Source organism: Brassica napus, chromosome C3, assembly GCF_020379485.1.
Source record: "Brassica napus cultivar Da-Ae chromosome C3, Da-Ae, whole genome shotgun sequence".
Lineage (NCBI taxonomy): Eukaryota > Viridiplantae > Streptophyta > Magnoliopsida > Brassicales > Brassicaceae > Brassica > Brassica napus.
In genome coordinates this window covers 34,438,102-34,465,371 of record NC_063446.1, presented here as the reverse complement: position 1 = coordinate 34,465,371, position 27,270 = coordinate 34,438,102, and the positions used below count along the sequence as shown (strand labels likewise).

At 34.6% G+C, this 27,270-nt stretch overlaps 4 protein-coding genes across 4 annotated transcripts; 1 reads left to right on the top strand and 3 right to left on the bottom strand.

Moving 5' to 3' along the window:
- The first annotated feature begins 366 nt into the window (after window positions 1-366).
- LOC106418332 (enoyl-[acyl-carrier-protein] reductase [NADH], chloroplastic) lies at window positions 367-3,043 on the top strand. The gene is made up of 10 exons (XM_048751122.1): window positions 367-548; window positions 995-1,295; window positions 1,397-1,506; window positions 1,598-1,653; window positions 1,728-1,812; window positions 1,895-2,017; window positions 2,095-2,206; window positions 2,305-2,356; window positions 2,440-2,648; window positions 2,737-3,043. Exons 2-10 carry the CDS (start codon window positions 1,019-1,021, stop codon window positions 2,874-2,876), a joined length of 1,164 nt encoding a protein of 387 aa, XP_048607079.1. The 5' UTR covers window positions 367-548; window positions 995-1,018; the 3' UTR covers window positions 2,877-3,043.
- A 248-nt stretch (window positions 3,044-3,291) lies between these two features.
- On the bottom strand, window positions 3,292-9,085 carry LOC106418331 (12-oxophytodienoate reductase 3). The gene is made up of 6 exons (XM_013859012.2): window positions 8,875-9,085; window positions 8,649-8,773; window positions 8,425-8,565; window positions 4,748-4,878; window positions 4,358-4,668; window positions 3,292-3,947 (listed from the first exon to the last, which is right to left on the bottom strand). Exons 2-6 carry the CDS (start codon window positions 8,720-8,722, stop codon window positions 3,435-3,437), a joined length of 1,170 nt encoding a protein of 389 aa, XP_013714466.1. The 5' UTR covers window positions 8,723-8,773; window positions 8,875-9,085; the 3' UTR covers window positions 3,292-3,434.
- Window positions 9,086-9,423: 338 nt separating this feature from the next.
- On the bottom strand, window positions 9,424-16,326 carry LOC106418336 (protein CTR9 homolog). The gene is made up of 24 exons (XM_013859021.3): window positions 16,069-16,326; window positions 15,883-15,949; window positions 15,608-15,802; window positions 15,371-15,468; window positions 14,977-15,030; window positions 14,739-14,855; window positions 14,579-14,642; window positions 14,274-14,488; window positions 13,943-14,030; window positions 13,704-13,804; window positions 13,528-13,620; window positions 13,256-13,324; window positions 13,078-13,170; window positions 12,741-13,001; window positions 12,269-12,349; window positions 12,021-12,179; window positions 11,809-11,904; window positions 11,555-11,656; window positions 11,379-11,486; window positions 11,077-11,301; window positions 10,536-10,802; window positions 10,381-10,452; window positions 9,883-10,212; window positions 9,424-9,807 (listed from the first exon to the last, which is right to left on the bottom strand). The coding sequence occupies exons 1-24, from the start codon at window positions 16,207-16,209 to the stop codon at window positions 9,637-9,639; spliced, it is 3,267 nt and encodes a 1,088-aa protein (XP_013714475.1). The 5' UTR covers window positions 16,210-16,326; the 3' UTR covers window positions 9,424-9,636.
- Window positions 16,327-20,596: 4,270 nt separating this feature from the next.
- LOC106418627 (vacuolar protein sorting-associated protein 2 homolog 1-like) lies at window positions 20,597-22,242 on the bottom strand. The gene is made up of 5 exons (XM_013859369.3): window positions 22,042-22,242; window positions 21,773-21,903; window positions 21,393-21,497; window positions 21,040-21,300; window positions 20,597-20,895 (listed from the first exon to the last, which is right to left on the bottom strand). The coding sequence occupies exons 1-5, from the start codon at window positions 22,079-22,081 to the stop codon at window positions 20,755-20,757; spliced, it is 678 nt and encodes a 225-aa protein (XP_013714823.1). The 5' UTR covers window positions 22,082-22,242; the 3' UTR covers window positions 20,597-20,754.
- Window positions 22,243-27,270: the final 5,028 nt, after the last annotated feature.

Below are 27,270 nucleotides of genomic sequence, written 5' to 3'. Positions count from 1 at the left end.
CTTAAAGTATTCTTAAACTCACAATTCAAATTTTGGTCAATAATAGTAGATTTCATAATACTTTATGAAATGATAAATTCAATACTGAATTTTAAATTATTTTTAAAAATTCACGTTTGAATAACATGAATTTTTCATTTTAATATGAATCACCTCAAACTTTGTATGATTTTACAACAAAATCAATTCTAAAAGTTTTTATACTAAAGTATAAAAACCATTAAATAAAAAACTTAAAATTTAAGATAAAAGTTAAAAAAAAAAAAAAAACAAAAACAGAAAATTAGTCAAACAATAAGGCCAAAATAAAAAATTGTGTAATAGTCCCGAAAAATAAAATATCCGAAAGAGCTTACGGTTAAACCTTGAATTTCCGGTTTGCGACGAAACCGATCCGGTTTGTCTAGTTGGGACAAAAACTTCTCACTTAACTTCGCCAGACACAACAAACACCTCGATCTCATCGAACCCGCCCCCCCTCCCTTACATACCCCACTTCATACCAAAGCAAACCTACTCTCCTCTCTTCTCTCTCTAGGATCTATCAGGTATCTATCTCTCCCTCTTTCTCTTTGGTTATCTGTTTGTTTGATGGAAAAATGCAGATGCGTTTTGGGTTTTTAATTATCTCAGTCGATTGACTTCAGAACTTGTGTCATTTGTTTTTGTTATGTGAACTTGGTTTGCGTATTATAAATCAAATCATTTGAAGACTGCAGATGGGTTTCTGGGACTTTTTCAATTCGATTTCTCCAGTGTCCGTGTCGATCTACATTTTTGTGCACATTATTATAACAGAGAGAGAGAGAGAAAGCTCAAGAACTTAAAATCTTATCCACTTTAACTTAAAATGATCAATGTACATGATAGTACAAAGATATGACTATAGCTGTACACGTGGAATCGATATTAAATATCTGATAGAAAGAAAGCTCATTGGTCTTGTTTACATGCTAAGAGCATGTTTTGATTCTTTACATTTTTTTTTGCACAGAAAATATTTAAAATATTGCGAGGGATGGCGGCAACAGCAGCAGCTTCGAGCTTGCAAATGGCTACAACAAGGCCAAGCATTTCTGCAGCCTCTACCAAAACAAGGACCTACGTTGTCGGTGCCAATCCCAGGAACGCATCGTGGGACAAAATTGCTTGCACTCCCCATCTATCGAACCTCGGGTGTTTGAGAAACGACAGTGCTCTTCCAGCTTCTAAAAAGAGTTTTTCCTTTTCGACAAAGGCCATGTCTGAATCCAGCGAAAGCAAGGCTTCTTCTGGACTTCCCATTGATTTGAGAGGTTCCTTTCTAGTCATATCTTAATCATCATTACTAAGATTGATTGCTATTAGAAGACAATGAGCTGTTTGAATTAAATCAACTGTGTTAAATGGTTTCTAGGGAAAAGAGCCTTTATTGCTGGTATAGCTGATGATAATGGATATGGTTGGGCCATAGCCAAATCTCTTGCTGCTGCTGGTGCTGAAATTTTGGTTGGGACTTGGGTTCCTGTAAGTTTCCTTTTTTTTTTTTTTTAATTAACTCTATTGAGCAGTTTAAGTTTCCTCATGTACTGACGACCTTTGAATGGTGCTCTACTAGGCACTTAACATTTTTGAGACGAGCTTGAGGCGTGGAAAATTCGACCAGTCGCGCGTGTAAGGACTTACAACAAAACTGATCAACTCTTTGTTTCTTTTATTTTCCACATCATCTAATATCTAAAATTCAGGTTGCCAGACGGATCATTGATGGAGATTAAAAAGGTTTATCCTTTGGATGCTGTCTTTGACAATCCTGAAGATGTCCCTGAAGATGTACGTGAGAGAATACATCTTTCACATCATACTAAAACCCTTAATATCCATATTAGTTATGATACATTCTTTTTTCTTACAGGTGAAAGCGAATAAGCGATATGCTGGATCGTCAAACTGGACTGTACAGGAAGCTGCAGAATGTGTGAGACAAGATTTTGGAAGCATTGACATTCTTGTCCACTCACTTGCAAATGGACCAGAGGCAAGAACTCTATCTGAAACTGTTTTACAAGAACTGTATTCTGTTTTGCCTAATGGGAAATCTTCTGATATTTTTAGGTTAGCAAACCTCTTCTTGAGACATCGAGGAAAGGCTATCTTGCTGCTATCTCTGCTTCCAGCTACTCCTTTGTTTCCCTCCTCAGCCATTTTCTCCCAATTATGAACCCAGGCATGTCACAAAACTTTGTATTATTCCTCTTCTTCTTTATAATTATTTGTTTTTTTTTTTTTTTTAAATTTTATTTGTTTCTCTATGATATGATATAGGAGGTGCTTCTATCTCTCTTACTTACATTGCCTCTGAAAGGATCATTCCCGGGTAAGGGTCATACTATAGCTTCACAACATTGTTTTGTTTCTCAATAGATGATTACAAGTGTATCTTTTAATTTCTGTTGTTAGGTATGGTGGAGGTATGAGTTCTGCCAAGGCCGCACTAGAGAGTGATACACGTGTGCTTGCATTTGAAGCTGGGAGGAAACAAAACATTAGGGTCAACACTATCTCTGCAGGCCCTTTGGGAAGCCGAGCAGCTAAAGCAATTGGGTTCATAGACACAATGATCGAGTATTCATACAATAACGCGCCTATTCAGAAAACACTGACTGCAGGTTCATTCATACATACAAGCATTTCTTTTTGTTGGCTTTCAGTTTTCTTTGGAAATTTTATTAAAAAATGAGGAATATGATGATGCAGATGAAGTTGGGAATGCGGCAGCCTTCTTGGTATCTCCATTGGCATCTGCCATAACTGGTGCAACCATCTATGTGGACAATGGCTTGAATTCAATGGGTGTTGCTCTTGACAGCCCCGTTTTCAAAGACCTCAACAAATAAGGGTCTCTGATCGACGAATAGCATATGTTCCTCCTTCGGCTTTGTATTTTTTTTTTCCCTTTTTAAGAGAATATATGTTATGTTTCTAGTTTGTCACTTTAGCTGATATGTAATAACTGCTGCACTATTTCTCTATTGATTGAAGTTTGCAAGTTTCTACTTTTTAATTGAACCACTTACTCAAACCGGAACCATTCTAAAGGAACAAAGCCTCGTCGGTTTTACCGCTTAAACCGAGGCCATCAAAGACAAAGATGAAGCGACAGGGTACCCCGTAGACACAAGAACTCTGTGCCAAGAGTAAGACTCCTAAACTGACGGTGGGGAAACATATGACTAAGACCACTGGTTCAAGACTTGAGCTAATACATGTTGCTCTCAAAGCAAAACAAAAAGGCAACCACTAACGATTCAATGAAACACGAACAAGCAGGATATACTATATGATTACCATTGTCATTTTACGGAGAATTTATTGGTTTACTATAACATCAATAAACAAAATAACATCAATGAATTGATGTAGATATCTATAAATCTTCTCCTCGTTTCTCAAACTCAGAGGCGAGAAACTGGAGCCAAGAAGGAATAATCTGTGTAGCCAACAACGGGGTCTTGAGTGTAAAACGTCTTCCGATTATATTTATTCAACTTCGCACCAACCTTAAACCGCGAAACCAAATCAGGGTTTGCAATAAACAGCCTCCCAAAGGAAACCAAATCAGCATCCCCTTGCCGAATGGCTTGCATACCAAGTTCCTTGTTGAAACCTCCACTTGACATAAATGTTCCATTGTAAGCCGTACGCAAGCTCTTCATTAACTTAGCTTCTTCCTCATCACTGCCTTGCCTTCCAGATTCTGTTTGCCCGTAAGCGTGGTACCGAGGCTGTGTTACATGAAGGTAAGCGAGCTTGGAGCCAGTATCGTCCTGTAACTTGTTGAGCAAGTCAACCACGGCTAGCCCGAGGGAGAGTGGGTCGGAATCAGTTGCATCGAGATGGTCTATTGCTGGAGATATCCTCACGCCAACTTTACTCGCTCCTATCGCTGAAACCACACCTTTCACTACCTGCAATCAACCCAATATTTTTCAGTGACATAGCTAATATGAACAAGTTTTAACTCTAAACGCAAACTTCAGAAGAACTCTGTTTTACTGACGTTGTCTTGAAATAATTCATAAAATAAAAGATAATTTATTTTAAAACAAATAAACTTTCTTTTCACTTTAGATGTTTACATATACAGTAAAAACTCTATAAATTAATAAAAATAAGTTATTAATTTACATAAAATTTTCTTTTTTATATTTATATATATTAAAATATATTTTATGTAAAAATAAGAAGAATATTTGATATTTTCAAATATAACAATTTTATCATTTTATATTACAGAAAATGTTAATTTCAATGCAAAGTTTGAAGAAACTCTGTTTGTATAAAACAAAATATATTTTAACTTTTAAAGAATTGGTACCTGAAGCAAGAATCTGCAACGGTTTTCAATGGAGCCACCATATTGGTCGGTACGGTCATTGATCCCATTTTTCATAAACTGATCAATGAGGTAACCGTGCGCTCCATGGATCTCAATCCCATCAAAACCAGCTCGGATTGCGTTAACAGCCGAGTTGCAATAATCTTCCACCACTCGAGGTATCTCAGAAGCGTGCAGAGGCCGAGGTTTAGGGTATTTCGCGTGTGATCCATCGGGCAACAGAACTCGCCATCTTTCTGAGATGGGTTTGTCCGTTGACGATATTGGCGATCCACCGTTGGGTTGGTACACTGTTCAAAATCAAACTGAAAATGTTAAAATTAATTTTGCAAATATTTTCAGAAATATTTAGTAAATAAAAAGACATACACGGATGAGAAGCTCGTCCAACATGCCATAATTGACAGAAGATGAGACCTCCTTTGGAGTGAACTGCTTCCACGACGTGCTTCCATGCTTCTACCTGTTCCTCGGAATAGATTCCTGGTACATGTGGGAACCTGAAATATTTTTTCAAATTAATTGGACTATTTGCAGCCAGGTAGCTTACATTATTATTTAAGTCATGTATATTATGGTAATAAACATTTGCTTTGAATTTGATGTGTAACCAACTGTCTCTAATATGAGATGTGTAATGCTCCACCCTGTCTCTAATATGAGATGTGTAATGCTCCACCCTTTTTCTGAATGTGTGCTGAGATTTAAAAATAAACACACATCTCCGTTCTAATCTTGGCACTTAACTATTGTTAAGTCCCGTTACCTACACACACGTTTTCTTGAAGGCGGCAATAACGAAAAATTCTTTGAGTTCCTTTAAAACTATTTCTTTAAAATGAAATAAAGCAAGTCATTCCTTTTTTTCGTCATAATAAATTATTTTGGTGGTGAATAGTTAACATTTTCAAATCATAAACGTTTTGTTAATGGTTTATCTTTGCCTTTGATCATATCTCAATATTTTAACAATGTAAAAAGCTTTTAGATTTATTTTTGTATAGCAAAGGCTTCCCACAAAGCAATAAGAATTAGTTGATTTTACATTTTAATTATAACAAATATTATAAAAGTTGGGCTATAGAGATATTTTATAAGAAAAACTACTATTGGCTGGAGAAATAAAATCTGATTGCTTTTTAAATGTCATAATAAACAACCTATCATATTTTTGCCCACACAAATAAAAACCACACCTATCATAATTGTTATGAAAGTCTGGAAAGAGAAGACCCGAAAATGTTGAAAATATAAAAGACGTGGAACCTCCACTATTTGCACAGTGAATTCGTTCGACCCTGACACTTCTCTTTTCCCTTTGTAATAAACTCTCTCTATCATGTATCAGTGTTATTTATTTCTACGGGTATAAAATTTCGCTCTTATTTAAAATCTTTGCGATACAATAAAATTCTGGTTCTTTTCGTAACACGTTATCAGCACGATCGTTCTCCAATTTGGTAAAATTTATTTGTATCATTTATACTTTACTATAATAGTCGGTATACCGTCTCTACTATTATTTGTATCATGTTATAATGGCCGGAATACCGCATATATTATTTATTAGTAATTTAATTAATTTATTGGTCGACCGAGCCGCCATATATTCTGTTTATTGTTAATTGGTCGGCCGAGCCGCCGTATAATTTATTTATTACTCTGCATTGACTGGCTGAGCCGTCGCATAATTTGTTGTCATAACATAAATATTCCATTGCCATAATTTTTTTATTTTTATTAATTTTTATGAAATTTTATAGATTTGATTAACTTTTTAATACGATATTTTCGGACTGATTTTTGGTACACTCGATTTAACCCCAATGGTCACAAAGAAAAAATTTCAATTTTTTTTCCCTTTTTCCAACGGTCATGAACAGTGATTTTCATCTATAATTACAACTCATTTTCACTCCATTTTCTCATCCAAAACATTTCATCTTCTTTCAAATATTTTCAAATCGCTCTCCTCCGATTTTTTCATTTCAAGAAAGATGATTCGCGCATTTTTGATTTTATGTGCAATTTTTATTTGTGTTTCTATTTATGGTTTATTCGTTGGAAAATTTGCTCCGGGAGAATTAAGATGAATATCGGTTTTCTTTTCTTTACATTGTTTCTCCTTGTAATTGCTTGCATGATTAATGTAAACGGTTCATTAATATTAATAATATTCTAATAATTTTTATTTACGTGCTTTAGAAATACAAATGGCAAAAATCGAGAAACTTCAGTTTCCGGCCTTGGAAGTAATTGGGGCAAACTACACGGCATGGGTTACAAACATGGAGCTTCATCTAGATTCTGAGAAAATACTCGAAACAATAAAAGAAAGGAATATATCAACTTCTCATGAAAAGGCTAGGACCGTGATATTTCTGAGAAGACATCTAGATGAAAATCTTACGCATGATTATGCGAGAATAAAAGATCCCTTAGATCTTTGGAAAGCTCTGAATGAGAGGTTTGATAACCAAAAGAAAAAGCTCTTGAAATCATAGATTTTTCTACTCATCGAGTGCATGGAAGAGAGTAATTTTCTTTTGGTTATCAAACCTTTCCTTTAGAGCTTTCCAAAGATCTAAGAGATCTTTTGTTCTCGCATAATCAATGCGTAAGATTTTCATCTAGATGTCTTCTCAGAAATATCACGGCCCTAGCATTTTCATGAGAAGTTGATATATCCTCTTCTTTTATTGTTTCGAGTATTTTCTCAGAATCTAGATGAAGCTCCATGTTTGTAATCCATGCCGTGTAGTTTGCCCCAGTTACTTCCAAGGCCGGAAACTGAAGTTTCTCGATTTTTGCCATTGGTATTTTTAAAGCACATAAATAAAAATTATTAGAATATTATTAATATTAAAAGGAACCGTTTACATTAATCATGCAAGCAATTACGAGGAAAAACAATGTAAAGAAAAGAAAACCGATATTCATCTTAAATTCTCCCAGAGCAAATTCTCCAACGAATAAACCGTAAATAGAAACACAAATAAAAATTGCACATAAAATCAAAAATGCGAATCATCTTTCTTGAAATGAAAAAATCGGAGGAGAGCGATTTGAAAATATTTGAGAGAAGAAGAAATCTTTTGGATGAGAAAATGGAGTGAAAATGAGTTGTATTTATAGATGAAAATTACTGTTCATGGTCATTGGAAAAATGGAAAAAATTTGAAAATTTTTCTTTGTGACCGTTGGGGTTAAATCGAGTGTACCAAAAATCAGTCCGAAAATATCGTATTAAACAGTTAATCAAATCTAAAAAATTTCATAAAAATTAATAAAAGTAAAAAAATTGTGGCAATGGAATATTTATGTTATGACAACAAATCATGCGACGGCTTAGCCGGTCAATGCAGAGTAATAAATAAATTATACGGCGGCTCGGCTGACCAATTAACAATAAATAGAATATAAGGCAGCTCGGCCGACCAATAAATTAATTAAATTACTAATAAATAATATAGGCAGTATTCCGGCCATTATAACATGATACAAATAATAGTAGATACGGTATAGTGACCATTATAGCAAGGTATAAATGATACAAATAAATTTTACCAAATTGGAGAACGATCGTGCTGATAACGTGTTACGAAAAGAACCAAAATTTTCTTGTATCGCGGAAATTTAAATAAGAAGGAAATTTTATACCCGTAAAAATAAATAACACTGGTACGTATATATTGAAAAGAAATTTACTGTAAAATATTACAGGCTCCACATCTTTTATGTTTTTAACATTTTAGGCCCTTCTCTTTTTGATTTTCGTAACAAAAATAATAATTCTTTTATAACAAAAACTACTATTTGTTGGAGAATAAAAATCTGATTGCTTTTAAAATGTTAAAATAAACAACTCATTTTTGCCCACACAAATAAAAACAACCTATCATAACATCCTTACAAAACCTTAAAATAATACTATTTCTTAGTTATTAGTTTATTACCCTTGGAGAATAATAAACAGAACAGCCATTAATATATTTTTAACAGCACAGTTAACAGCAATTTCATCGTTGACGGGAAAGAGAAATTACCCTGCGGATCCGGGAGAGATCATGGTGCCTTCGGAGATGAGAAAACCGCCGGGAGTGGTGCGTTGAGCGTAATACTCCGCCAAAGCCGCGTTCGGAACGCCGTTCAAAGCCCTGCAACGTGTCATCGGCGCCAGAACCACTCTGAAACACACAAACGCGGTATGAGATTCAGGATCATATACACTATAGTTCGGATCATCAATTAATCAGCTAAATCGAATCACCTGTGAGAGAGATCGAATCTTCCCATCTTGTAAGGAGAGAAAAGTGTGTCCGTGGAGTTTCCCTGCGCCGCCATAACTCCTCCGATCGATCAAGCAACGAAAAAGTCTCAGATCTGAGAAATCAACTGTCAAAACATTGATTGGTTAGCTAAAACTTCATTTACTAGAAGAACAAAACAGTTCCGTCCACACACAAAAAGAGTAATCAAGTCTGTGAGGAGTTTACCTTTTTTATAATTTAGAAATTGAAAGAGTGAAAGTTGGGTGTTGTGGACTTGCGATTTGTTATTGTTTTTATATACACAAAAAGGTGAGCTAAAGGAGGATAGCTCTCGGCATCTTGGACCGACCACTCTTTTCACGTGCTGATTTGTTTAGTTTGGTCCGCGTGAGGTGTTTTATTCCTTTGTTTCTCATTTGACTTTTTTTCGCCCTATGCTGAAAAGTTAGTCTAAGAAGCAAAATCAAAGAGAAATCGGTAGACGCTTACTAGCTAAGTTGCTGTACATGATTCTTGTGTTCCATTTTCTGAAGATCTTCGACTTGTTTTTATAGCTTCGTATACCGACCTCTCGATTCTCACGCGGAGATTCGATTCTCTCTCTTTTCATTTAGCTTGTATTTATAGTAATAGATCGCTTATTTATAATATGTAAATTTTGTGTTCTCATGTTTTAATTTACTTTTAGCATTTACGATATTCAGATTTTAATTGGAATAAAACGAATAACTTTCTTACGTATATTTTGTCTCCCTAAACTGGTGTCGAAACAAAAAGAAGAAGTAACTTTCCATTTAACAATCACAATAATAATAAACAAGGCTCAACCCAAATAACCCAATATTTAAAACTGATCCTTGGCATGTGAATGCTATTTGTCCTCGCACTTATGACTCCTAGGAAAATTGAATAAAGACAACCAATGGAATCTTTATCACTAAAGTTACAAACACAGAGATCTGTTAAGTATGAAAGATCTCAACTGGTCTACTCCTCATCGTTCAAGTTAGCATCTTCTTCTTCTTCCACATTGCTCTCTTCTTGCCTTCCTGGAGAATTCTCTTTCTGGGGGCTTGCATTTGGCCGACTCTCCATCAATTCACCTTCTTCATCTGATGATGAAAGTGCCCTTCTTCGTCTTGCAACTGAAGCAGGTACCTGCACCCAAGCAAAACCGAAGTCAAAACATTGTCTTTGATTCCAACCGAAAAAAAGAACTGGCATTGTCATTACCCCATCATCATCATCAGCATCAGGATCTTCAAGCCCAGCAGCAGCAAGAAGATCATGAGCATCATCATCATCCACAGGCTCCTCAGCTTCTTGATTCTCCTTTTCCCTATTATAATTAGTGTTGGCGTCTTCGTCTTCCACTTCATTATGGTCATCCATAATAGCTGCTTCTTCATCATCGTCCTCATAATGTCGAGCCCTCGAGCTTTTGTCCTTCCTTCTTCTCTTCCCACCTTTCTTTCTTTTCCGCTCACTCGGCCTACCTTCCCCATCATCATCTTCAGCTCTATCCTTACGCTTAGATCCATGTGTGTTGCTCTTCCATTGTTCCTTAAGCATTCAAAATTACAGAACAAAATCAGAAAATCCTAAACATCTAAGAAGTAAGCCAAGTTCGAAGTATCAAACATCATGTTTTTCTTCTTCTCGAGACTACACAGCAACCTTGATAAACTTAATTTTCATCTGCATTGTAATCAAAAGCAGGGGACCACACACCTTTATGCGTTGAATTTTTTCTTCTTCTTGCTTGAGTCGTCTCAGCTCGTCTTCCTGTTTTCTTTTCTCCAACTGTCAAAGAGAGAGAACCCATCAATGCATATCACAGCCGTGAAAAAATCTTCAATATAGCTAACTTGCAAATCTGCAGTTACCTGATATTTCCTATGCTCTTCAGCTTTACGGCGTGCTTCTTCTGCCAAAGCAGCCTGACGAGCAACTTCTAGTCTCTGCCGATTCTGCAGCTCCTCACGCTCAGCAGCTTCACGGTGAACTTTTGCTCCTTCTAGCAGGTGTGTGCAATACTGAACATGGGTTTGTATTTTCTTACTATCAAACCCATGAACCTGTAGGTCTGAAGCAGCAGACAACTGAGTGAAAACGCGAACAGCGTTCTCTGCTTCTGTCACTGTTGAGCGCACCTGCATAGTCAATCAAGCAGATTCACTTGTCAGGGTAAAAGTCAATTAGTCCCTATTCCACGAATTATTAGTGTAACTCAAACTAGGATTTCAAATCTTAGCCATTACTATATACACACATTGTAGAAGCATTCTAAAATCTGTTTATCTACCCAGGTTCTACATAAATAAGCTCATAGTCCTATCTATTCCCAAACGATGCATGCTAGAATCTGCTGATCGTCCAAGCATAAGAAACACAAGGGACATAAGAGATTCTTTTTAGTATGACAACCTCATCAGCTGTTCTCTTTTTCTTTTGAAGTGTGGAAGATGATGATTTCTGCATAACAGCACCCAAATCAAATCTGAATGTGTAATTCGAAGGAGTCAGGTGAATGGCCCTTAACAGTGTCTTTTTGCACTCTTGCCAATGCTCAGCCTCGTAGTGGGTACGGGCCAAGTAAAGAAGAATTTGAGAGTCTGTGTTGTAAAAGAACTTCCGCAAGCAGTTTTGATACTGAAAGGGAATAGAAGACATCGGCAAAACGTTGAAATTAAACCAAAAGAAGACAATACTATATAGAAATGACAAACCATTTTCACGGCTAAGGCAAAATTCCCTTGAGCGAAGTACACATGAGCCAGATTCACCCATACATCAGGCATCTGAAGAAACACACTTCCGCTTGCAGCTTCTTGAACCTAAAACATTGACAAAGTTCCAGTGACTTGAAGAATCTAACTAGCCAAACATGAATGGTAAATGATACCTGAGTAAAAATATCCTTGGCAATATCAAATTGTCCTTTCTCTGCTAGTATAATGCCAGAACCGTTGGCAGCATACATGTTGGAACTATGTTGAGTCAGGACCTGTAAATCCCAACGACCAACAATGAGTAAAAATATTATCATTGGCGCCCCATGAAAATAATATTGAAACGTCCACCACCCTCCACCAAAACACAATCAGGATTTATTTCCAAATTAGTAAAATAATGAGAAGAGAGAAGGGAAAATTATACTTTAGTATAAAGTTCCTTGGCCTTCTCCAGATGTGTAGCTTCTAATTTTGGATTTCTTTTCTCATTGCGCATTGCTGCAAAGTAGTTCCAGTTTCCCTACACCATCACAAGAAAATATTGTACGCACAATTAAAAGCTTGTAGACTAAAATGCGGGGACAATTCCAAACCATCTAGGGCCCTACCACACAAAATGGAAATTAAAATATATACCAGAGAAAGAATAGCGTATGAATCCTTCCCATCAGTCGCATCATTAGCAGCTCGAAGGGTTTCTTTTGCCTTAACCCAGTCATCATTTTTAAGCTCCAATTCACCAAGCAGAGACAAAGCATTTGGATTTTTATCGTCCACCTTCAGAGCTTCATTCACCTAGAGGGGAAAGTAGAAGCGACTGTCAGAAATAGAAAACAAGCTAATACATAAAAAAAATGAATAGAACTTTGAAAATTGTAGAATACCAGTTCAATAGCTAGAGGAAGATTGTTCTGAGCTTTGGCACTCGCAGCAAGCCTCAAATAAGCATCTATGTAGCCAGGATACTGCACGAAATAGGTAGTCAGAGAAAGTCTACAGAATCAAGAGAAGAAGCAAAAGTATCAAACATTCAGAAAAATTATGCAAGACACGGCAAGTGTATCTTACAGATATAGAAACAAAAGGAACGTAAAGCTAAAAATATATATATAGCAAATGTACCAAAATAATTATGAGAGCAGAGACCAGTAAATTATAACCAAAGAAGTCAAGCAGCCAAATGAATCAGTGTTCCTACTTTTGTACTTCTTAGTAAAAGAAAAACAACCCACAAAAGAAGGATTTTAGTATTCTTTGTACAAACTCAAAAACATCTAACGATTCCTTAAATTGTTTCCTTCTTGTCACCACATGGAAATATCAAATAATATCACAAGAGAGTAAGATTTATTATACCTTGAAAAGTATCAACCGATACAGAAATGTCGCTGTTTCAGTTTTGTGTAACTGCTCAAGTAATCTAGCCATGTTAAACAAGGTTGTGACTTTATTCCAAGGTACATCGACAGAGTGACCATTTTCAATCAGCCTATGGAAAATTCCAGTATCCTTGTACCCTTGAACAGATACACCTGTTTCCTCTAATTTTTCTTTTTCGTCAAGGAAGCTAATCCATATTCCATCTCCCAGAGCCTCCTTAAAATTGTCTAGCGCAGACTGAAACGACCAAGTGTATTGAAGACAATAGCCAAAATTTAAAAGAAACGAGCAAGTAACACAAGGCATTACGAACCTCAAATTCTTCTTTCTCAAAATGTAAAGCACCAATGTCATTCAGGACTTCTATAGGCACTTCTTGCCCTCCCTTTTTCATGAGCGTCCGTGCCTGGGCGTTGTTTATGCTTTCAGACAATGCTCATGTACTTGAACAGGAGATACAAATATCAATACATACTTCAAATAAAACTAACCATTTTGAAGGCGTCAAGTGCAGCCCCTGTGTCAGATGATATCAGCAGCTCACCAAGGCCAACAAATGCCTACAAGATTTGTGTAGCAAGTAAGGAAAGAAAATGCTTCAAAGCTTGGAAACAATTGCAATAGATGAGGATCCATAGCCCTACTGTAACACTTAATATTTAAGAAGTTAAGAACTGTGAATAAAATAACCAAAAAGGTGTTCTCAAGATCAATCATCAACATTTTGAAAGATCAGGCTTTTGAATTATGAAACCAAACTGACCTGGGCATCACGTGGATCAAGTTTTGTGGCCTTCCGCATGTACTCAAGGGCCTTATCAGTTTTTCCAAGCTGAGTGTATAAGTGTCCGAGAGCCTAAAGAAGGAAAAGAAATTTGAACATGAGGCATTTCAAATGAGAAAATAAAGGATGAACGATCAATAAAGAAAAAGCATGACCTTCAGAGTCTCGCAGTTGTCAGGGTAGACTTCTAATACTTTCTCAAAGTTGGATACTGATCCTTTAAGCTCCCCCAATTTTAGTTGTACTTGACCCAAACCTGCAACGTCAGCAAAAACAAAAACAAATGATCGTCCTGAGTTAAAGTAGAAACTGATAGTATGATCTTTGCTAACGACTCAGATGGTAAAATGCAAAGAATGAAGGGGATTCAGTAAGACAGGAAACAAGAATTTACCAAAGTAGGGAAATACAAACTCTTGTGGCTTATTGTTAGTTTCTTTGATGGCTGCCATATAGTACATCCCAGCCTTTTCATAGTCCCCCTAGAAGAAGAACATCATCGAACATCAGAAAGGTAGATTACACAAAGGAAACAAAATGATATAATCTTCTATATGTCAAATAAAATCTTTAAGCAAGCTTTTCTCTTTATCTTCCTCCATTTTCTTAACACTGGCAAGTTCAGAGCTTTTTCATTCTAACGTATACTAGGGTAGACCACATAGTTCCTGGCTAAACTTATCTTCAAGACAAGGTAGGCAAGATGATAAAAAAAGATGTCAAACCTTGCTATGATATGACCGTGCTAAATTGTAAAAAGAATGTGACTTTGTTGGCCCATGAGTTGAGACAGCTAGTGCCGTTTCAGTCAGCTGCTCAACGAGAAAGTGCTGGCCGGTGAAAAAAAAGTGATTGGCTAAATAATTCAGGGCTGATGCGCAATAGGGATATATCTCAAACGCTTGCTGCATTTTCTCCATTCCTTTCCTCATTCCTAAAGCTATACACATGAAATGTCATCAGTCAAAGCCAAAAAGAAGTTTAGTTAAAAGAATCTCTTCAGTAAGATTTACAACTGAGTTATACTTACAATCATTTGCTTGTAAATCCATGATCCCAAGTGCCACAAGAGCTTCAACATTATCAGGATCTAGCTGTAGATATAAAATATGGTAAATAGCACTCTTTATTGAAGCTTTCAATGGGCTGTATCATAAGAAAGTGAGATAAAACATCCCAGTCCTACTTGCCTGCAAAACGCGATCAAACGCTTGCCGTGCTTTATCTAGTTGTCCCAACTTATAACGACAAAGACCAATTCCCAGTCTCACAGCAGCAGGACAGCCGGGATGTAGTTGCAAGACCCTCTTAAGATAGTCAAAGAATAAATGAAAAGATTATTAATGTGTTCCAAATATAGACCATATCAACTATAAATTCAAAATTTGCAAACAGAAATATATTAGTTGATGATAAAAAAAAACATACCTTGTACAGTTGCAATGACTCAGAAAAACGTCCACGGTGAAATTCCACAGAAGCCTGTATATGTGACAGGGTAAGTTATTGATATGCAAAGTAGTAGAGAAGAAGCTAATACACTGTAAGACCCGGAATCTGATATACCAGCTAACTCAGAATGTTCGTTTATGCTTCAAGAAACAAAGAAGAGTTTAATGTCCTAAACATACATAAGTACATAACTGTACCTACAATTCTAATTCAAAGCTTTCTTAAGCAACCAAAGTTATGCTCCAAGAAACATGAACACCCATGATTGTTCTTCAAGAAACTAAGAAAAAGTGAAAATCATATATAGAATCCAACAACCTACAACTCACTAGTTACATAACACAAAATGAAAAATCATTATTGAATATACCTGACCCAGAAGAGCAGGAACGTCATCAGAAGTGCCTAATCCAATCGTAAATGCCTGATATGCATTATCTATTTCACCCTTAGCCAGTAAGAGCTGACCTGCAAACCGACAAATTACATTTCAGGATCTTAGGGATAAACGGGAAAACAAAGATTGGCTTCTAAAGACAACTTCATGTTCATAGCTGTATCTAGTATCGACCATGAGAAAATGAATAAGACAAGTGAGAGTGATTACCTTTGCCAACCCAAGTGGTAGGTTCACACATATTGATCCTGGAGGCTTTGTTGTAGTATTGAGTAGCCAAGATAAAATAATCTTCTTTTTCTTTGTGCTTAGTCTCGGTTTTGCCAAGGTAGCAGTAATAGGCACCGAGAGCGTTCAAGATTGCTATCCTCTCGTACTTAACATCAGCATAGTACTCATCAATATCTTATCAAGAAGAATAAAAAGAATTATCGAGTGTTTTCAGTTAAAATCATAATCTGAATGATTGCAGTAGTATCATATACCAGAACTTGAGCCTTCCTCCAATATTTGACGGAACTGATCAATCTTTCCTTGCTTGAAGTACTCTCTCTTCACCAGAGTAAAGCGAAGCCAAAATCAAATTATAAGAAGAGAGAGAGAGAGAGAGAGAGCATCAATCAATCCATTTGATCTGAACAAAGCTCGAGTAGAGTTAAAAGAGAACGAACCGCGATGATGAGCCAGAGATCGAGAGGAGCTTGTTCGGCTTTGAGGATATCGAGGATATCGGAGGCATCACGAGGGAGCTGATCAAGAACAACCCTAACTTCTTCTTCTGAATTCTGAACCGGTATGTACACACTCGCCATTGGATTGCACGCCGCCCAGAAACCGAACCCTAGATTTGGGATTCTCGTTCAGAGTCAATTTTGCAGTGCTAATAATCTCTTGGATATAAAAGAGAGAGAGAGAACGATTATTGGAAAATAACTCTATTTTTTTTTTTATTATTATTTTTAATACAAATTAAATATTCAGTTTATAATTTAATACTCTCTCGTAGAGATGGCAAACAAGTTGTCCCGTCACATCTCTTCCCGAACTGCAGCGGGATTGTCTTCAAGTGGGGCACGGCAGATCAGGGCCGAGGTCTATGAAATGGATGCCCAAACCCATCTCACTACATGTACAAGCGTTTGTGAGTCTGACCGCAGGACATGTGATAATACACGCAACATTAATCTTCAGACCACTCCAGATCGATTTATGCCACCCTAGGACATGATCCAGGTCATCGATTGAATTGTACATGATACTTGCTTATTTGTTACTCAAAACATTTACTTTTGTCACACTCCAAAAATATTAACATACCAAATAATAATAATTGCTGAAGATTTTTTTCATTACCTTATAACTCATAAATTAGTAACCAATGTTTTAGTTTGATGAATCCAAAAATTAAATAAAACCAAACACAAAAACAAAGTTGTCAATCCCAAAGTAAATAAAAAGAGAACACCTTATCAAAACACCGCCAGAACTCAAATTGTCATCGTCGGAGCTCGAATCATCATCACTGGAGTTTGATTCGTAATTGTCGGAGCTCGAATCGTCATCCCAGAGATCCTTTCATTTTCTCGGGGTAAGTCACCCAAATCACCTTATTCTTAATCTCTCTCTCTCTCTCTCATTTTTTTTCCAGGTAAAACAATATACGAAGAAAAAAAGACGCAGGTCCTTGTAATCTCACATGGCCCGCTTTGGCCCATCCCAAAAATCACAGTCCCGCAACAACCCGTCCTGCGGGGCCCGCTAATTTGTGGGGCTAGAAAGCCCCAGCTCAATACCGCTCCACAACAGTCCTTTACGGGTCATGCCCGTGGTTCAGGTCCATGATTGTCATCTCTACAGTATATTTTAGTTTGTTGGTTAAAATCGTTTATATTAACAAATAAAAATGTAAATTTATATTAAATTATGAACTCTTGCGTTAAAAGTTGAAGTAGTTAAAATATACTATTATTTATAAATTGATTTTTCGCTTTTCAAGTTAAAAATTAAGAAAAAATTTATAGTCTTTAAATTTTTATCCAACTTTGAAGGTGTAAACTTCATAGAACAACAAAGACATTTGGTAATTCGAATTAAATATTCAATCTATAAGTAAATATTTTGATTTTTTGTTATTATAATTTTTTTTTTCAAAGGAAACAGAAGCTTTTTATACTATAAAACCGGACCTAATTAAAAAATAGGAAAAATCCCATAACAAGACTCACTACTCCAAAATACTAAAAGATAGAAAACCATAAGGCAAGAACCGAGATTTCCCCTTGTCCCAAAATATGTACTCGAGCTAGGGGATCTAACCTTAGCCTTATAATTTCCTTTATTTCAGCAATGATGGCCTCAGGTGGACGAGCAACATCAGTGTGGATTCTTGAGTTTTTTTCCTTCCAGATCAAATATAGACAAGCTTGATGAAACAGCCTCACAATCAGCTTCACATTCTTATCTCTTGAAGGGGATTTCAACCATCTTAGCCTATCCTCAAATAAGACTGGAGAAGTAAGATATAGTCTAGAGGTAAAGAAATACTACACCCACACACTGAAATCGCAGTAGAAAAACAGATGATGTCTACACTCATTATGACCAACGCACATCACACAAGTTGGTGACACTAATAATCCCCAACAAAGAAGTCTATCTCTTGTAACCATCCTATTTCTTGCTGCCACCTAAGATAAGAAAGCATGCTTCGAATACGCTCTGAGAACCAAACCACCTCGTGCCAAAAAACTTCCAACGTACAAAGAAACAGAGCTTTCCAAGTCTCACTAGAGAATGTCTCTAAACCATTCTGACCATTAGTAACCCAAATATATTGATCATCAACTTCCAAATTTATAATCGGTTGTGAATCAGGCATGCTGTCCCCAAGGAAAGTGATGATCGGATTCCTATTTCTACTTCTCTCAAAACACCACCCATCACACGTTAAAGCATCTGCCACCACCGCATTAATACTAATACTAGTCACAACTGGGCCGCTCTCGCCAACCAGATCAATAAGAAGACCGAGAGATGTCCAGTTGTCCATCCAAAAGCTTGCTGAAATCCCCGAGCCAACTTGACAATGGATAAGAGCCTCGCTCCAGACCTAAGCTTACACAGAGATTGAAAAAGTATTTTACATCAAAAAAGAAACTCATTTCTTTTCTTCTAAAAGAGTAACAGTTAAGAGTGAAAGTAGAGAAAAGGTATTCTCCACTATGTTGTTATGCTTCAACCGAAAGAGTGAATGAAGATCGTATGGTTATGATCAAAGAAAAAACATTATCATACGATTGAGATTAAACTTTCCTTAATGACAGTTTGTTAATTTTGATATCCTTATAGCCATCTAATATATTAAAACTGAAGTACAAAATTTAATTAACCCTAAATTTTCTCTACTAATTACAAGTTTATGTCACTGGCTTTTAATCCCATTATTTAATTCAATTAAAGACTTCACCTAAAATGACGTGTTTTAATACCAAATATACATGAGTTTATGTTGGTGTGCAGAATTAAATCTGATTTATGCAAAATCAATAGACTAATATTATACACCAATTGTATAAAGCATGTGATTATCAAGCGTGTGATTATCAAACAACTTTTTCATCTAAGTATTTTTTTTCATGTATACCACTAAATTAGTTACAAGTTTTGGTTACAATTGTGTATTTTTTTTTCCAGTTTTCTTCAAAATATGTACGAAACATTATTGGTATTAAGCTGGACCATCAAAAGAACTTTTCTGATCATATATGAAAACAAGACCAAGAGAAAAACACGAAAATATAAGGTCGTGAATGGTGACCAAGCGAACGAGGATGAACCCTATATTTCTTAATATTCCTTAATTTTTTTTATCATTCATGAGGAATAGAGTTTCCTTTTCATTTCTCTTCATTCCTTTGTTTGTAAAGAAGTATAGAACAAATCTAATCCTTATTAATTTTGATAAGGAATCATCATTCTTCATCATTCATAAAATTTTATTTCTACTCATTTTTTTTCTATTCGTTCTTATTGTTTTTATGATGGTTACCAGTCACATCTTAAGATTATACATCAAAGACGTTTGTATAAAATGCAAAATATATTTATAATACTACATTTGGTTAGTTAGTTTCAAAAGATATTTTTGCTAAACAAAATCAAAACTAATAACTTTGTATATTCCTAAAATCAATAACATTCCAAAAAAAGTTCCTATTTAATAAAAAATATTTCGTATATTCCTATAATATTAATTTTAAAAAATCATTTCCTATTTTAAAACAAACATCATAACTAAAACATTAGCAATATTACCAACATAATTTGCATATTCTGTTTTCAAGACTTGAATGTTTAGCTTATATAAAAAAGGATATTCTATTTGTGATAAAAAAGAATGTATATTAAATAATTCATAAAATTATTGTTTATATATTATAATCTGAATACGACTGTTTGGATTTCAATTGGTTTAATCAATACAGTGTTATAAAAATACTGAATACAGCTACAACACATTACAACATATAGACAATAAAAATGTTATGTGTAGGCATGTCATTTAAAACAAATATGTAGTATGGTAAACGTTTTTTTATTAACATAATTTTATCTATTCTATTAAAAATGAAGTACAAAATAATATTTGCCTATAGTGTTTTATTTAAAAAAATTTCATTCAGTTTTAATAAATTATAACCATTTCATTTATTATCTTTTCTAAAAAATTCAACATCATTTACTACAAAAAAAAAACATAACTTACGAGTATTTCATTATATCTTTTACATTCATTTTCTCACTCAAGAATCTTATTAATTAGTTTTACTATAATATTTTGACATGATTTATTTACATGTTATCCATAATAATTCGACATGTTTGAATTTAATTGTTCTATTTGTGACAAAAATTCAAAATGGTAACAAAGAGTTTATTTATTTATTTTGTTTACATAATCAGTCGGTATTTACATTCAGATGCCCATTCAGGTACGCGTTGTTTCTTTCGGATATCCGGTTTTTCGGATTTTGAAATTAAGGTCCATTCGAATATAAATTTTTGGGTGGCTTTGTCGGATCCTCTCAAAATATTAACACCGACACTGGCATGCGGATCAATCTCTAAGTATAAATCAGAATTGGTGATAACAGATTTGTTTTCCCCTCGAGGGTCATACTAGATTTGTGTCCAAAAGTATAAAAGGACAACAATGAGATTTATAAATCAGGGACCAAATTATGAAATTATTACAAATCCACCCTCAAATCGTAACCATATCTCTGGTTTGCCACATTTTCCTTTGAAGTTTAAAAGTAATAGGGTAACAGTAAATATACAGACACCGAGAATGCCTCTCACATTTTTCGAAGGTTGTCCAACCTTGCCTGAAGATCACTATCTATTCCCCCACCGTCCTCAGCTCCGGCCGCCTCAGCTTGAACCACCTTGTTCTTTGCTGCTGGTGCTGCCACCGCACCAGATGGGGCATTCACCAGCTGAAACACCAACAGACCAATTCAATCAAGTTAAGCATTTGCAATGCAGGTTTCATTTTGGTGGGGAAGCAGCAGCCAGTTTCAGTTTCAATTCAGATTCAGTTTTGTTTATTGGATATCTAAAAAAAAGAAGAATGTGATTACCTCTTGGTTGATATCGATACCGATCTCGTCAAGGACTTGGCTAACAAGATCTTCAGTCTCTTCCTCTTCCTCATCTCCTTCCAAAGCATCATCAATAGCATCTCCCATCACCTCAGAGACCATCTCCATCTTCTCGTTCTGCCTCTCAAACTCTTGCATGATTTTCTGCAGAGAAGGCAGGTTCATCTGCCTGTTCATTTGCCCCATTGCTTTAGTCACACCTTTCATTGCCTCTCCCATTGCTTGTGTTGATTTCAGAGTCTGAAGTAACACCAAAATATTGGTTTTTTTTTTTTTGGTATTATTGGAAACGGAACTTTCGCAATAACCAAAGGCAAGAAGTAAAAGCATACCTGGATCCTGAGAGAAACACCTTGGAGTTGGGATTTAAGCTTGTAAAACTTCTCAATCTGGTGCCGTGTTCTGATAAGGTCTTTTGCCATCACCTTCACAGCTCCCTGAGAGTACCAAAATCAATTTATAGTTACCACAATCTATTCAATCAAACTTATAAGTTTCATTAAAAACTAATAGCATAAGCCAACCAAACACTTCATAACTCTAATGTACTCTGTTAGTCTCTTCTAAACAAATCAAGACTCACACTTTAGCATCACCACATACCTATAGATAGGTAAGGAATCATTTAAAACCTCAACAAATCACTAGTGTTGCTAAATTTTGAATTGCACACAAGATATAGGTTAATAATATAAGAGAGACAGAAACAAACCATCTGTCCCTGCTTTGCGGTCTTTTTGATCTCGGCAATAAGCTTCTTCTCTTGTGTCTGAAGGCCTTGCCTCTCCCTCTCGATGTCTCTGATTGACTTATCAAGCATCCTCTTGTTTTCCCGCAGAAGTTCTGAAAACCCAAAACCAAATTAAAACACCAACGGCAGGAGAAAGATGTCACAAAACAATAGATCAAATAACTGCGATGATGAAATCCCTAACAATTCAATTTTTTTTTTTCGAGAGGGATCTGAGGATTTGAAGAAACCTGCGGGAGTTTTTCGCTTTCCAAAGATGGAATTCATCATGATCCAAGACGAATCTCAAAACTTTGAAGGGAGATTATTCCAATTAGCAGAACGAGACTTCGATCGGAGTTGAACAAAAAAAAAAAAAAAAAAGTTTTGGTCAGGAAACGCGGAAAGTGATTCTCTTCTCCTTTAAGTTTTCTTATATATCAACTATAGCTTAAAATCTTTCTCATTATTAACTTCGGATACATGTATATTTCGGAATAACCCCCTCAAAAAGTTTTTTTTTCTATTTATTTCCTGATAAAAATGTTACTTTACTAAAAAACCCTAAGAGCAACCTCAATAGGAATTCTAAACAAAATGTTCACAAAATACATATATGTATATATAAGTATTAATATTTTAATTATTCGTATTTCAAAATTACGGAAAACTCAACATATTCTTTTTAAAGGATTTCTTTAGATTGGTATATATGTATTTTTGAGAACTTGAAAACTTTTCATTGGAATTGCTCTAAAACATGACTTTTTTTATTTGAAACGATCTTAGTTAGAGATTGGTGCATGCCGTTGGATGGTTATCCATGATTGGTTGATAGAGATGCATTTAAGGCTCTTGATATATATGGATGGGACGAAGTGAACAAAGATGGGATTAAACCAGTTGGTTGTGTAGCTCTCTCTGGTTTTTATCAAGAGATGTAATGGATCGATTATAACCAAGGGGATAGACGCCATGAAACCTATGAATGGGGTTATGATAAGTGTGGAGAACTTTAGAGGTAGAATCACTCACACTCTCTAGATATCTTAACAACTCGTAAACAAAAATAGTTCCTGTTTTTGATCAATACTGAAAAGGTGGTTGTTGGTAGGGGTGGACATTTTACCTGATATCCGAATCCGAATGGATATCCGAAGATAACCGAAAATATGTATTACTAACTTTATATTTCTAGTTTATATCTCTCATTTTATTTAAAATATTTATATTGATACTACACATACTTTAAGTTCATATAATATACATATAATTACAGAGAAAATGGTTTGCTACTCACTTAAAATGCATGTCAAATTTTTTGTTTCAAGAATTAACAAAATTTACATCCGAAATTTAAAAACAATAACCAAACTACTGTATTTTTAGTTTTAAAATATTATGTACAAATCTATTAATCATTCAATCTATTAACAAATAAAAATCGGTTAAGTGAAAGTTATATTTTTAAATACAAAATCTAAATATCCGAACCCGATCCAAAATAACAGAACCCGACCCGAAGTACAGAAATACCCGAACGGGTTCTACACTTCTGTACCGAAATATCCGAAAATCCGAAATACCCGATCCGAGCCCGAACGGGTACCCGAACTCTCACCCCTAGTTGTTGGGAACCTTAGTTCAAACTGCTTTTTCTTTCTTGAAGACTTCAACTAAAAACATAAATAAAAAATCCAATTCTAGGATTCTAATGATGCAGATTACATGGCGTTCCATTGATTGGAAACAAAAAACACACACACACAAGATTAGACATAAATCTAAAATGAATTCAGAATATAATTCTTACTCTGGCCTTTTGATTGTTGACGCTCCTCTTGTTATAATAAGCATTTGTTAGTGGCTGAAGTGTAAAGTGAAGTGGTGAGCATCTGAGCATTGCCTTAGCGAAACGGTGAGCTTTATTTGTTGTAGGCCTAATTTGTGGCGTCAGAAAGGTGAGGCTTTTACTGGTCGTTATGATGGTAAACTAGACCTCGAGGTTGAGGATATTTGCTTTCATTTTTATATACGTAAAAGTTTTTTCTACATCGTTAATGGTAAGTATTCTTAACACTAATCATATTTTCAAGCATTAATGGTTTGTTTGAACAAAATAATGTTACGGTCAACATGTATGGTTTTCTTCTTCTACCATTTTACTGATAATTTCATAATTTTTCAAGTCATATATTTGTTTGATCTTACTTCATAAAGCTTTGTAGTATATATTTTAAATTATTTTCATAAACAAATTCGTATATCACAAAATAAAGTTGCACCTTATATTTATAAATTTTAATTCAAAAGTAAACTATGCGGTTATAACAAAAAGTAAAATTAAAATTTTAATAAAATATTTTGATATAAATTTCGATTATTCATACTAAAGCAGTATAGAGTTGGATCATAAATCTTTCTAATTTCAAAATTTTAGCACCCCTTAAAATAAATTTTTAAAAATTTGGAATTATAATTTCTATTAAAATAATTTTGTTAAAAAAAAATTATCTTGCGCTGTTATTGTTTATTCCTAGAGTTTGACCTCTGACCGTCTAAATATTTGTTTTCACTTTAATTTTTTTTTGTACTAAATGGTATAATATATTTTTGTTAAATAAAATGTATTAACTAATTGTTAGTATAACATTTTAAAACATAACAATTTTATTTATTACTTTGAATAAATATATTTTTGTTATTTTAATCGTTATTATATCACAGTGTTTCATAAATTATTGGTATAATGTTTTCATAGATATAAGTCCAATTAGTTAATTGGAGTTATATATATGAAAACATTATACCAATAATTTATGAATAGATTATTTTATTTTTTATTTATATATTATATAAATTGATTATGATATGTGATTTTTATTTTATTATTTATTACTAATAAATATCGGAAAATATTTAATACGTTAATAAGAAATGTATTAGGAAATGCATTGGAAAATCTATTTTGGTTAAGATTCGATTAAGGAAATCTATAATTTAAATTACGAAAAACAAACATACTTAAATATATCTTCAATAAATATTTCAGTGACATGCCATTATAAATAAGTGGTAAAACTAAGGAGTAATCTAATTTTGTATTTTCGTTTTAATAGATTAGATATGGCAGGTTATTCCTATTTGTTTAGATATGCCAAACTTATTTTTGGACCGTCTTGTATGCTATATGACTTGTCTTCGTGTCGTTCTATAGACATAACGAGTGCTTGCTCTTCAATTAGGGGATAAGTCTTCTTGCTTCATTAGAATTATCAAGTGCTCCACAACTTGAATGAAGTCCTCTCTTACTACTATGGTGCCTGATATTGTGGTTGGTTCATGATACAAGCCTAGGTTGACAAATTCGTGTGGGATCTCGGTGGCAAAACTTGGCCGTCTTACCCAAAAGTGGATTCAAAGACTCGATCTAATCGGTTCAATGGATCCCGCTGGTGAACAATAATAAAGCGAATGATGAAGATGGAACTAAGTGTACCACATAAGTTGTGTAGAACTTGTGATAAAAACACACAATCAACTACTTACTTTTGGCTGAGATTAGGAAGGTGTCTTAGGTGCATATGTTCCTTGGTTTCTTGCTTTCCAGTCTTGTTGTTCGATAGAAGAAATGATAAACAATTGGAGCTTTGGATATAAGAAGTCGTGTGGGCTGAACTCTGAATATATTAAACCCAACACCCAAAACCTTAACTTACGAGGCTCCTTAGATCTTTAGTTAGTGAATGGTCACACAAGAGATTGTGGAAATCTCTTGATAAATTGGTTTTGATATGAGGAGTCACACCAAAGATCGACTCTTCACAATGAACACATTAGAATCACTCTAGAAAACATAAGGTTTAAAATTAGAAAAAGAGTTGGTTTTATTCATAGTACCTAGGACGACTTATATAGAGCTGCAAATGTAGAAATCGAGATGGACCGTTAGGTCGAAATGGACCTTCAGGGTTAAAGATGGACCGACGGATCGTGATGAATTTTGGGGGTGGGTCGTGGTGGACCTTCGGGATCGAATATGATAAAGTGACTGAGTAGTAGGAAAATGGGTTAGTAGTGAGAAATGGCGAAGTAAGGAATGATTTTAAATGGAATGATAAGTTGCTGGTATGAAATTCATTGCTGGATGTTATATATGTTACTGGTTCATGTGGGCGGTTTTGAGCTCTCTGACCGAGTATTTTTGTATACCCATTCTCCTTCTGTGATTCATGTGAGGAATAGTTCTGTGGACCGGACTGTGGGACTATGAATACCATCGGGGCTAGATATCTATAAACTTGGAGGATTTGGGAGCTTTACAAAACTTATTCACGTTGTTGAAAAAAAAACAAAACTTATTCATATTGTATACGGTCATTTAACTTGGTCTTAGTAATAAAGTTGTAGCGTTTATTAAGTATGGGAACAAAAAAGACACACAAACACAAAAATGATCAAAATAAGTTTCATTAGAGTAAAAAAAAAGATTATACCCTTACTTTTTATATATATATAAATATTTAAAATAAAATATTTTTTATTTTATTTTCTAAAACTATATTCGAAACTTTAACCTAAACTTTTGTTTTTGATCTTTCTTTATGAACTTTTTTTCTTTTCTTGAAACATTTTTCTCTTAAACTTTTCTTTTCAAAAATATATATTTGAAATTGTTACTTCAAATTTTATATTCTAAATCTTAAATTCTAAATTCCAACCCCCTTTTTCTAAAATCTAAACCATAAGTTTATATTAGTTAATTCTAAAAGTGCAAATATATTTTACCTCTCTAATGAAACTAATTTTGGTCATTTTGACCCTTGAAACCTATTTTTGTAATAAAAACTTTTTAGTGCTATAGTATTCTATTTTTTTTTTTTGCTTGATAAAAGTTTATTTCAGTTTTACTAAGATCAATAAAACATTATTTTGATTTCATTGATCGTTTGCCTCTTGTTTCTATGGTATTACAAAGAACCCGACATTATTTACTCTAATAATATCTGATAGATTACTTATTCGAAGTTACTAACTAAACTAACAAGTAACAAATAATATATTAAAAATAGCGACTGAAATGTATGATGTAACACCGCAAAAGTTGCCATATTGATGTAAATTAAGTTTTCTTTGTATACAAAAAATATTATCATATTCTTCTCCATATAAAATATTGTTACGTGGTTTAGAGGCTATTTTGCCTTTCCAGCTTTCCCTTGGAATGCCGTTAAGTTCGTTACTTTGCCACCACTGATGCTCTAAGTCTCTGCTTTATACATCAAAAAGTATTCGTTTTTAGCAGCAAACACAATAATTTTTAGTTTAAATATTTTAGATTCTCATCCACATGAATGTGTATCGAGATTCGAAAATCAGAGGGGCGTGTTTTCAACTGTTTCACGAACACAATAGGATTAAATACAATAAACTAAAAATACGATTTCGCACGCTCGTTTATTTAACATATCGACTCTCTT

What these genes read in the sequence shown, in the direction of transcription:
- LOC106418332 (XM_048751122.1), top strand. Translation starts at nt 1,019, where the DNA reads ATGGCGGCAACAGCAGCAGCTTCGAGCTTGCAAATGGCTACAACAAGG. An exon ending in CACTTGCAAATGGACCAGAG is followed by an intron (nt 2,018 to 2,094) that starts GCAAGAACTCTA and finishes TGATATTTTTAG; the next exon opens with GTTAGCAAACCTCTTCTTGA. An exon ending in TCAGAAAACACTGACTGCAG is followed by an intron (nt 2,649 to 2,736) that starts GTTCATTCATAC and finishes ATGATGATGCAG; the next exon opens with ATGAAGTTGGGAATGCGGCA.
- LOC106418331 (XM_013859012.2), bottom strand. Translation starts at nt 8,722, where the DNA reads ATGGCGGCGCAGGGAAACTCCACGGACACACTTTTCTCTCCTTACAAG. An exon ending in ATCTCTCCCGGATCCGCAGG is followed by an intron (nt 4,879 to 8,424) that starts GTAATTTCTCTT and finishes AAAATATTTCAG; the next exon opens with GTTCCCACATGTACCAGGAA. An exon ending in GTTGCAGATTCTTGCTTCAG is followed by an intron (nt 3,948 to 4,357) that starts GTACCAATTCTT and finishes GGTTGATTGCAG; the next exon opens with GTAGTGAAAGGTGTGGTTTC.
- LOC106418336 (XM_013859021.3), bottom strand. Translation starts at nt 16,209, where the DNA reads ATGGCGAGTGTGTACATACCGGTTCAGAATTCAGAAGAAGAAGTTAGG. An exon ending in GGATTTACAAGCAAATGATT is followed by an intron (nt 14,489 to 14,578) that starts GTAAGTATAACT and finishes TCATGTGTATAG; the next exon opens with CTTTAGGAATGAGGAAAGGA. An exon ending in CCAAGGATATTTTTACTCAG is followed by an intron (nt 11,487 to 11,554) that starts GTATCATTTACC and finishes TCAATGTTTTAG; the next exon opens with GTTCAAGAAGCTGCAAGCGG.
- LOC106418627 (XM_013859369.3), bottom strand. Translation starts at nt 22,081, where the DNA reads ATGATGAATTCCATCTTTGGAAAGCGAAAAACTCCCGCAG. An exon ending in AAAGCGAAAAACTCCCGCAG is followed by an intron (nt 21,904 to 22,041) that starts GTTTCTTCAAAT and finishes TTGGGTTTTCAG; the next exon opens with AACTTCTGCGGGAAAACAAG. An exon ending in GTGTTTCTCTCAGGATCCAG is followed by an intron (nt 21,301 to 21,392) that starts GTATGCTTTTAC and finishes GTGTTACTTCAG; the next exon opens with ACTCTGAAATCAACACAAGC.